The sequence below is a fragment of the Lonchura striata genome, chromosome 27 (genome assembly GCF_046129695.1).
Source record: "Lonchura striata isolate bLonStr1 chromosome 27, bLonStr1.mat, whole genome shotgun sequence".
Taxonomy (NCBI): Eukaryota; Metazoa; Chordata; class Aves; order Passeriformes; family Estrildidae; genus Lonchura; species Lonchura striata.
Genome location: NC_134629.1, coordinates 5614834 through 5625185, shown reverse-complemented (window position 1 = coordinate 5625185; position 10352 = coordinate 5614834). Strand labels below are relative to the sequence as shown.

Here is a 10352-nt window from a genome sequence, read left to right as displayed (position 1 = left end):
GGAACCGGAGGAACCGGGGCTTGGGGTGGACCGAGACTGGGAGGTGCGCGGGGATCGAGGCGGTAACGGAGCCCGGGGGTTGCTGCGGCATCGGTGGGGTCCGGTACCGAGCGGGACCAGGCCTGGGAGGTTTGTCGGTGTCAGGGAGACCGGGAGCGGAGGATGTCCCAGGGGGACCGGGACCAGCAGGTGGGCCGGTACCGGGGGAGCCCCGGCGCGGGGGTCCCCAGCGCTGACAGTGGCCCGCAGGTGGCCCCCGGTGCCGGTGCCGGTCCCGTGTGCAGCCCCGCGCTGCATGGACTGGTACATGATGAACTGCGAGCTCCTGGCCACCTGCAGCGCCCTGGGCTACCTGGAGGGCGACGTGTACCACCGGGAGCCCGACTGCCTGGGTAGGTGGGCACTGGGGAGGGGGCGACGGGACAGGGACGGCGAGGACTGACGGCCCCGTGTCCCCAGAGAGCGTCAAGGACCTGATCCGGTACCTGCGCCACGAGGATGAGAGCCGGGACGTGCGACAGCAGCTGGGGGCAGCCCAAATCCTGCAGAACGACCTCCTGCCCATCCTGGTGCAGTACCCCCAGGAAAAGGTGCTCTTCGACGCTGTCATCAGGTATCGGGGGGTAGGGTTGTGGTTGGGGGTGGCCCTGCGGGGGCTCCTTGCTGGGCAGGGGTCCCTCACACGCCTCTGCTCCCTCGCAGGTTGATGGTGAACCTGACGCAGCCGGCCCTGCTCTGCTTTGGGAAGGTGCCAGCAGATGCCACCTCCCGCCACCACTTCCTCCAGGTGCTGTCCTACCTGCAGGCCTACAAGGAGGTGAGTCTGCCCAGGGACGTGCTGTGGGCGAGGGGCTTTGCCCACGTTCCCGTGCTCACGTGGGGTCTCTGCAGGCTTTTGCCAGTGAGAAGGTGTTTGTGGTGCTCAGTGAGAAGCTCTACAACCTCCTGCAGCTGGTGAGTGCCCCGTCCTCGGGGGGGCTGCAGGGTCTGTTCCTGCTGGGGGTTCCCGTGGGGGCTGCCAGGTCTTGGAATTACCAGGGGGTGCCGGGATCCATCCCTGCCATGGGTGCCTGGGGGCTCTGGGGTCTGTCTGACCCCCTGTTAGGGGTGCCCATGAGGCTGCAGGGTCTGTCTTTGCCAGGAGTCTCTGGTGGGCTGTGGGGTCTGGCCCTGCTGGGGTCCCTCAGGGCTGTGGGGTCTGTCCTGCTGGGGTCTCTCAGGGGCTGTGGGGTCTGTCCCTCCCTCAGGGGCTGTGGGGTCTGTCCCTCCCTCAGGGCTGTGGGGTCTGTCCCTAATGGGGGGGTCCCTCAGGGCTGTGGGGTCTGTCCTGCTGGGGTCTCTCAGGGGCTGTGGGGTCTGTCCCTGCTGGGGTCCCTCAGGGGCTGTGGGGTCTGTTGTCCCTCAGGGCTGTGGGGTCTGTCCTGCTGGGGTCTCTCAGGGGCTGTGGGGTCTGTCCCTCCCTCAGGGGCTGTGGGGTCTGTCCCTGCTGGGGTCTCTCAGGGGCTGTGGGGTCTGTTGTCCCTCAGGGCTGTGGGGTCTGTCCCTAATGGGGTCCCTCAGGGGCTGTGGGGTCTGTCCCTCCCTCAGGGTTGTGGGGTCTGTCCCTAATGGGGGGGTCTCTCAGGGGCTGTGGGGTCTGTCCTGCTGGGGTCCCTCAGGGGCTGTGGGGTCTGTTGTCCCACAGGGCTGTGGGGTCTGTCCCTGCCAGGGACCCCCGGGGGGCTGTGGGGGGCTCCGACAGCTCTGTCCCCCCAGGACTGGGAGCAGCGGCAGGAGGAGGACACGCTGCTGATCGAGAGGATCCTGCTGCTGGTGCGCAACGTGCTGCACGTGCCCCCGGACCCCACGGAGGAGCAGGTACCGGGACAGGGCCCCTCCCTGGGGCCTCGGCGGCTCCGCGGGCGTGGGAACCCCAGCCTTGCTCTGGGGTCCCATGTGGTGGTGAAATTCCTCCTCCAACCCGTGATTCCAAAGAAAAACTGCGCAGGCTCTTGGTGTTTGGTCTCAAGGCAGTTTATTGTGAATTATCTAAAAGATTTTCTTCTCGGGCTGTGGCTGTTTGGTCAGCGGCCTGGACAGAGGCCCACACACACCCTGACATCCTCTCTGTCTGCTGTCTTTTTCTTCTCTTTCCCAGCCCAGGGCTGCTGCTAGCTTTTATATGATATATTACGTATTACGTTTATGGTTTTCCCCCAATACCTACTACCTGTATTACCAAGTGCTTTTCTACTCTAAACCAATCTGTGAGTGCCAACATCACCAAGAACATGGAGGCAAGGAAAAGGAAGGAGGAAGAACAGGATTGGCCCACTTTCTTCTATCTTAGAACTTCTGACCCCCATATACAAAGTAAAAATCCCCCTGTACAGGTGTTAAACCCCCCCTGTACAATACTAAAAAAATTTCCCCTCTGTTTTGTGACTGCTTGTTCCACCTCCAAAGTTGGTAACTCATTTTGTGGCTCAAACTCAAAATCTCAGCTGTTTCCAGCTGCCTGCCAGGGTCTAAAATGCTTCTGACCAAGGCCTGGAACCTCTAAAAATGTCTGAGAGACATTCTGAGTTCCAACACACGGGGACCCTGACACCCCGCCACCACCTCCAGCAGGGTGTGGACGGTGATGCCAGCGTGCACGACCGGGTGCTGTGGGCGCTGCACATCAGCGGGATGGACGACCTGCTCAAATTCCTGGCCAGCGCCCAGGTGGAGCAGCAGTGGGCCCTGCACGTCCTGGAGATCATCTCCCTCATGTTCCGTGACCAGGTGAGCTGGGGCAGGGGTGGCAGGGTGGGGATCCCCCCGCCCAGAGCGCTGACAGAGCTGCTGGCAGAGCCCGGAGGAGCTGGCGGCGCTGGGACAGGGGACAGCAGGAGCCGAGCACAGGGAGGACACGCAGGAGCTGGAGACCTTGAGGCAGAGAGAGCTGGCAGAGAAGAGAACCCGGGCGCTGCAGCGCCCATCCAGGTGAGGAGGGGGCACCCCCGTGGCAGGGGTGGGACCCCCCGAGGTGGGGACAGCATCGCTCAGCCTCTGTTCCCTGGCAGGCATTCCCGCTTCGGTGGCTCCTACGTCCTGCAGGGCGTCAAGTCCATCGGGGACCGGGATGTGGTGTTCCACAAAGGGCTGCACAACGTGAGCGTGGGGCAAGGGCTCCGGCTGGGGACGTGGCAGGGGGACAGGGATGTGTGTGCAACGTGGTGCTGGGGGCGTGGCACGGGGTGGAGGGAGGAGGATGTGGCAGGAGGGGCAGGAATGTGGTGAGGGGCGTGGGGTTGGGGACACGGTGGGGGCACAGGGCTGGGGACACGGTAAGGAGTAGGGGAGCAGGAATGTGGGTGGGACACGAGGCTAAAGATAACGGTGTGGGGTCAAGGATGTGGCAGGTGGCACTGGGATGTGGATGGGGGTGGGGGGCACAGGTATGGGGATGTGTCACACAACTGGGGAGGTGGCAGTGGGCACAGGGACAAGGGCATGGTGGGGGGAACAGGGGCTGGCATAGGGCTGGGGGCATGGGGCTGGGCAGGGGGCACAGGGACATGATGTGGGAGGGACACAGGGATGTAGAGGGGGCTGTTGGGACAGGGACACACTGGGGGGCGTGGGGCCAGGTACATGGGGAGGACACTGGCACGGGGATGTGGCAGAGGTCATTGAGATGGGGATGTGGGTGGGAGGTACGGGGACACAGGTAGGACACAGGGTTGGAAGATGGGATGTGGAGAGCCAGGGATGTGGGTGGGGGGCATGGGGACACAGGTAGGACACAGGGTTGGAAGATGGGATGTGGAGAACCAGGGATGTTGTGGGGGTGCAGGAACAGGGACGCAGCATGGAGCACTGGAATGGGCACACGGTGGGTGGCACTGGGATGGGATGTGGCACCAGGACAATGCCACGGGGATAAATCTGGCGCTCCATCCTCTGCAGCTGAAGAGCTACAGCCACGACCTGGGCAAGGAGCCGCGGCGGCTGCCCCGGCACCGCCGGGCCGCCCCCGAGGCCGAGCCCTCGCGCCGCTCCGCCCGCAACGTCCGGCTCTTCCTGCGCCACTTCTGCCAGGACTTCCTGGAGGGCTGCTACAACCGCCTGATGCTGCTGGTCAAGGTGAGCGGCTGGGAGGGCTGGGACCCCCTGGGAGTGCTGGGATCCCCTCTCCAGGCTGTGGGAGCGCCGGGATCCCCTCTCCAGGCTGTGGGAGCGCCGGGATCCCCTCTCCAGGCTGTGGGAGCGCCGGGATCCCCTCTCCAGGCTGTGGGAGCGCCGGGATCCCCTCTCCAGGCTGTGGGAGCGCCGGGATCCCCTCTCCAGGCTGTGGGAGGGCCGGGATCCCCTCTCCAGGCTGTGGGAGCACCGGGATCCCCTCTCCAGGCTGTGGGAGGGCCGGGATCCCCTCTCCAGGCTGTGGGGCCCCTGCTGAGACCCCCCTGATCACCCCCAGGACCAGCTGGTGCGGGAGAAGGCTCAGGAGCACGACGAGACCTATTACCTGTGGGCCACTGCATTCTTCATGGCCTTCAACCGGCTCCACGGCTTCCGGCCCGAGCTGGTGTCCGAGACCGTGGGGGTCCGAGCCTTCCACTTCATCGAGCAGAACCTCACCACCTATTACGAGATGGCACTGATGGACAAGAAGGAGGCAACAACCTGGGCCCGCAGGTGAGCAGCTGGGACCCCCCAGGGCACCTGGGACACCCTTTGGTGGCGAATCCCAGTACCTGGGGTTCTCCTTGAGTACCTGAGGCTCCGCGTGGTGTCTGGGACCTTCTGGCGGTCTGGGACCCCCACAGTACCTGGGATATCCCCAGTGCCTGGGACCCCTTGGATACCTGGGACACCCCAGGGTACCTGGGACACCTCTTGATGTCTGGGACCTCCAGCTAATTGGGATCTCCTGGTGCCTGGGACCCCCTGGACACTTGGAACCCCTCTGGTCGCCTATGACCTCGCTGGTGCCTACCCTGGGAACCCCTGGACACCTGGGACTCTGTGTTGTCTGAGACCCCCTTGGGCATTTGGGACTCCTGGAGTACCTGTGCCCCCCCTGGGCAGCTGTGACCCCCCCACAGGATGCACTTGGCGCTGAAGGCGTACCAGGAGCTGCTGCGGACGGTGCAGGAGATGGATCGCTCCCCGGAGCAGGCGGTGCGGGACAGCAGCCAGGTCATCAAGAGTGAGTCTCTGTCCCTCTGCCCGACCCTGGGCTGTCCCTGACCCTCCCCTTTCCCACTGCTGCCCTCCTCCCCAGGCAACATCTTCTACGTGATGGAATACCGGGAGCTCTTCCTCACGCTCTTCCGCAAGTTCGACGAGACCAAGCAGCCGCGCAGCTTCCTGCGGGACCTGGTGGAGACGGCCCACCTCTTCCTCCGCATGCTGGAGCGCTTCTGCCGCGGCCGTGCCAACCTCGTGGTGCAGGTGGGGTGTGGCTGCCCTGCCTTGGTGGGGGTCCCTGGGGGTCGGGCAGCCCCTCCTGACCCCGTCCTTGCCCCGCAGAACAAACGTGTGCGGAGGAAGAAGAAGAAGAAGCCTCGTGTGGCTGAGGCCGCCGCCCCGCCCAGCGCCGCGGAGCTGGAGCAGCTGTGGGAAGGATTGGCCCCGCAGGTCCAGGCCTGCCTGGAGGTACCAGGGAAGGCTCTGGCCCCACGGAGGGATCTGGGGGTGCTGGTGGGGCACGGGGTAACCCTGTCCTGCCCCAGGGCGAGGTGGCCCTCCCCGAGGACGCGGTGCCCTTCGACGCCGCCTCGGAGACGCCGGTGGAGGAGCAGCGCGCGGAGGCTCTGCTGCGGATCCAGGAGTGCCTGCGGGGTTCCCGCGTGGCCCAGGCCCTGCAGCTGCTGCGCTCGGCCAGGTACCAGCACCGCCGTGCCCGTCTCACGCCCGGGGCGCGGGGACACGGTGCCAGCCTGTCCCCGCTGTCCCCAGGGAGGTCTGGCCCGAAGGGGATGTGTTCGGCTCCGCGGACGCGGGGCCGCCCGAGGAGACCCAGCTGCTTCGGGAGATCCTCGTCGCTCCCCTGCCCAGTGAGTCCCCACCCGCGACCCTGGGAAGTGGGAAAACTTCGGGCCAGGGCGCTGCAGAGCCTCAGCACGTCCCACCGCAGGGCACGCGCCCGCCGAGCCCGAGGAGCCGGAGGAAGAGGAGGAGGAGGACGAGGAAGAGGAGGAGCAGCCGCTGCAGGTGTCGGAGAAGGAATTCAACTTCCTCGACTACCTGAAGCGGTGAGAAGGGTTTGGGGAGGGTCGGGGGGTCCCGCTGCGGGGCGGCTGCGCTGACGGGGCTGCCGCGCAGGTTCGCCTGTGCCCCCGTGGTGCGGGCGCTGGTGCTGCTGCTGCGGGGCTACGCGCGGAACAGCGCCCGCACCAACCACTGCGCCGCGCGCCTGCTGCACCGCCTGGCCCGCGACCTGCGCATGGAGCCCCTGCTCTTCCAGCTCTCCCTCTTCGCCCTCTTCCACCGCCTGCTCAGCGACCCCGCGGCCGCCGCGCACCAGGTCAGACAGGGCCCTGATCCCCCCCGGGAGGGGCCTGTCCCTGCAGCCCCCAGCCCCATTCAATACCCTGCAGCCCCCAGCCCCGCTCAATCCCCAGAATTTCCCAGCCCCGCACAGGCCCCAGCATCTCCCAGCCCCACTGATTCCCCAGCATCTCCCAGCCCTGCTCTGTCCCTGCAGCCCCCAGCCCCATTCAATCCCCAGCAGCCCCCAGCCCTGCTCAATCCCCAGAATTTCCCAGCCCCGCACAGGCCCCAGCATCTCCCAGCCCCACTGATTCCCCAGCATCTCCCAGCCCTGCTCTGTCCCTGCAGCCCCCAGCCCCATTCAATCCCCAGCAGCCCCCAGCCCCACTCAGTCCCCAGCATCTCCCAGCCCCACTGATTCCCCAGCATCTCCCACCCCTGCTCAGTCCCCAGAATCTCCCAGCCCCACTGATTCCCCAACATCTCCCAGCCCTGCTCTGTCCCTGCAGCCCCCAGCCCCACTCAGTCCTGAGAATCTTCCAGCCCCACTAAATCCGCAGCATCTCCCACCCTTGCTCTGTCCCTGCAGCCCCCAGCCCCACTCAGTCCCCAGAATCTCCCAGCCCCCTGATTCCCCAGCATCTCCCAGCCCTGCTCTGTGCAGCCCCCAGCCCCACTCTCCATCCCTGCTGTCCTCCAGCCCTGCTCAGTCCCTGCTGTCCCCCAGCCCCACTCTCTGTGCTCCCATCCCTCAGCCCCTGTGTCCATCCCTGCTGTTCCCCAGCCCTGCATTCCAAATTTCCCCCACCCCCACGCTCTGTCCCTGGTGTCCCCCAACCCCTCTCTCCCTCCTGCTGTCCCCAGGAGTTGGTGACCTTGGCCAAGTTCATCCTGGGCAAGTTCTTTGCTCTGGCAGCCACCAACAAAAAAGCCTTTGTGGAGCTGCTCTTCTGGAAGAGCCCGGCCATCATCTGCGAGATGACCAAGGGCTACAGCTCCCTGCAGGAGGGAGAGGGGTGAGTGGGGCCAGGGAGGGGGCTGCACTCCCTCCTTCCCTCCCCTCACCTCCCTCCCCTCCCCTCCCCTCCCCTCCCCAGGCCCACCCGGAGCCGAGTGCCCCCCTGGACCCCTCAGGAGGAGCAGGAGCTGCGGGAGCTCTACTGGAAGTACAAGGAAGTGGAAGGTACTGGGGGTCTCTGGGGTCTCAGCAGGACCCCCGGGGGGTGGCAGGGGCTCTGTCCCTGCATCCTCCCTGTCCCACAGGTGGGGACACCATCGCTGCCATCCTGGCCCATCTCCCCACGCCCGGGCGCACGCGGAGGCAGGTGGTGAAGCAGCTGGTGCGGATGGGGCTGGCCAGCAGTGCCAAGGACTTCCCGCGGGAGAGGTGGGTCAGGGACCCCCGGGGACAGGGCAGGGACTCGCCTTCCCCCCGGCCAGGGACCCACAGCTGTTTCCCACCCCGCAGGAAGGGCACCTCCATTGTGCTGTGGACGCAGGAGCAGGAGGAGGAGCTGACGCGGCTCTTTGAGGAGTTCCAGGGCTCGGATGGTGAGCAGGACACGGGGGGCAGACCCCAAAAATCCCCCTGTAGCCCCCCCACCCTAACCCTCCTCCCCACAGACGTCCTGGGGAACATCATGAAGCACCTGACGGCGCGGCGCTCGCGGGCTCGCGTGGTGGAGAAGCTGCTGGGGCTGGGGCTGGTGGCTGAACGCAAGGAGCTGTACAAGAGACGCCGGAGGAAGAGCCAGGGCCCCAGTGTCGGGCAGGTACGGGGGGCTGGAGGCTGCTGGGCTGTGCCCTGGGGGTGCTGTCCCACCCTGGGGGTGCTGTCCCACCCTGGGGGCACCCAAACACTGCTGGCTCCCACAGGCTGACGCAGGCATGCCAGCCGTGCCAGCCCAAGACAGCTCAGGAGAGGATGAGGACAGCGAGGAGGAGGAGGAGGAGGATGAGGATGAAGCAGAGGAAGGCCACGTGGAGGTGCCCCAGGAAGGGGCTGGGCAGGACCTGGCACAGCGCCTGCATCGGGAAGGTGGGCGAGGGAGCCCCGAGCTGGGCTGGGCCGTGGGGCCGGACCCTGTGTCACCTCCTGCTGTCCCCAGGGCTGGCCGGGCCCCTGCGGTGGCTGCAGAACAGCCTGCGGCGGGCGGCGGGGGACCGCCAGGAGGACGGTGAGCGGGGCGGGGGGCGGCCGGGGGGTTCTACGGGGTCGGGGTCCCGCTGACGGCGCTCCCGGCCCAGGCGTGTCCCACCCGGTGCCGCTGGTGCCGCTGACGGAGGAGAACGAGGATGCCATGGAGGACCGGCGCTTCCGGGCCCTGCTGCGGCAGCTGGGGCTGCGGCCCCCCGCCAGCGAGCAGGTGAGGTGCCCACCCGTCCCTGTCCCTATCCGTCCCTGTCCCCATCCATCCCTGTCCCCATCCATCCCTGTCCCCGTCCATCCCTGTCCCCATCCTCGTCCCCATCCATCCATGTCCCCATCCATCCTTGTCCCCATCCCCGTCCCCATTCATCCCTGTCCCCATTCATCCCTGTCCCCATCCCCATTCATTCCTGTCTCCTTCCCTGTCCCCATCCCCATCCCCATCCATCCCTGTCCCCATCCCCATCCATTCCTGTCCCCATCCCTGTCCCCATCCCCATCCATCCCTGTCTCCACCCATCCCTGTCCCCATCCCTGTCCCCATCCCTGTCCCCATCCCCTGGCTCCCAGCACAGCCCTGCCATGTCCCCCCTCTCTGCCCAGGAATCCTTCTGGCGCATCCCGGCCGCCCTCACCCCGCAGCAGCTCCGGCGTGCAGCCGCCTCCATCGCCCACCGGGGCCCCTCGGGGTCCCCCCCGGACCCGTCAGAGCCGCCCAGCTGCCCCCAGGACCCGGCTCCAGGTGAGGGGTGGGGCTGGGGGGGGTGTGGGACCCCCAGGTGTGGGGCTGGCTCTGAGCCCCCCTCCTTGTGCCCCTCAGCAGAGCCGCTACCGGCGGGGCTGGGATCAGACTCGGAGAGGTGAGAGCCGACTTCCCTTCTCCGTTTGTGGGGTCCTGGTTTGGGGGGGTCTTCTCCCTGCCTGGGGAGGGGATTTGGCCCCCCGCATGTGGGGCTGAGCGGTGCCACCCTCTGCAGCGAGGAGCCCGTCCCCGTCCCCAGCCCAGTGCAGCCGCGCACCAAGAGGCGCCGGGAGCTCGCCAGCGAGGACGAGGATGAGGATGGTGGTGGGAGCTCAGGTGGGTTCAGCCCCTCTGCTTGCTTCTGAGGGCTGAGGGTCCTCTAGGTGTCTGCTGGGTCGGGGTTCTGCTGTCCTTGTCCCCTTTACCACACCCCTGGGGGGCTCAGCCCTCTCCCCTCTCCATCCATCCACAGGCACCGAGCTGGCCCCACCAGCTCCCCGCTCCGAGGAGGATGAGGAGGAGGAAGAGGATCCACAGCCCCGGGGGAGGCGGAAGCGCATCCGCTGCTTGGAAGAGGAGGAGGAAGAGGATTGAGTGGCTTCCCATACCCTGCCGGTGCCCAGGCCTTGTGCTGTTTTCTGGGCTTTTTGCAGATTTTGTTGGATTTCTGCAGTTTTTCTAGGGTTTCTACAGGTTTTCTGGGGTTTCTGCAGATTTTCTTCTGCAGGTTTTGATGCTGTTTTTAAAGGCTGCACAAGCAACCAGTTTCTCCACCTTCCCCCACTTCCCCTGGTGTCACCATCTCCCTGTTTTACCCCAAGTTTCCTCTTTTTCCTCAGCTGTTGGGGTTTTTCTCCTTCCTAAAACTTTTTAAATCTGGACAGGGCCTAAATAAATAAAAGTGACTTTTGTCCTCCTTGGGTGTGTGCGGGTCTGCAGGGGGGCTGGGGGCTCGAGCCGCGCTGGGCTCAGGGAGCGCCGGGTCCCTGTCCCCGCGCC

At 66.1% G+C, this 10352-nt stretch overlaps 1 protein-coding gene across 1 annotated transcript; it reads left to right on the top strand.

Annotated features, from left to right (window-relative positions):
* The first annotated feature begins 231 nt into the window (after positions 1-231).
* Positions 232-10266, top strand: TIMELESS (timeless circadian regulator). Its single transcript, XM_021542491.3, has 29 exons — positions 232-392; positions 460-613; positions 703-817; positions 892-954; positions 1756-1857; positions 2608-2766; positions 2834-2967; positions 3048-3135; positions 3934-4110; positions 4445-4662; positions 5073-5176; positions 5252-5421; positions 5500-5625; positions 5703-5854; positions 5929-6026; positions 6107-6224; positions 6295-6496; positions 7327-7478; positions 7560-7645; positions 7726-7849; positions 7931-8013; positions 8086-8234; positions 8338-8500; positions 8571-8639; positions 8710-8828; positions 9215-9353; positions 9432-9471; positions 9589-9689; positions 9826-10266. The coding sequence occupies exons 1-29, from the start codon at positions 296-298 to the stop codon at positions 9945-9947; spliced, it is 3624 nt and encodes a 1207-aa protein (XP_021398166.2). The 5' UTR covers positions 232-295; the 3' UTR covers positions 9948-10266.
* Positions 10267-10352: the final 86 nt, after the last annotated feature.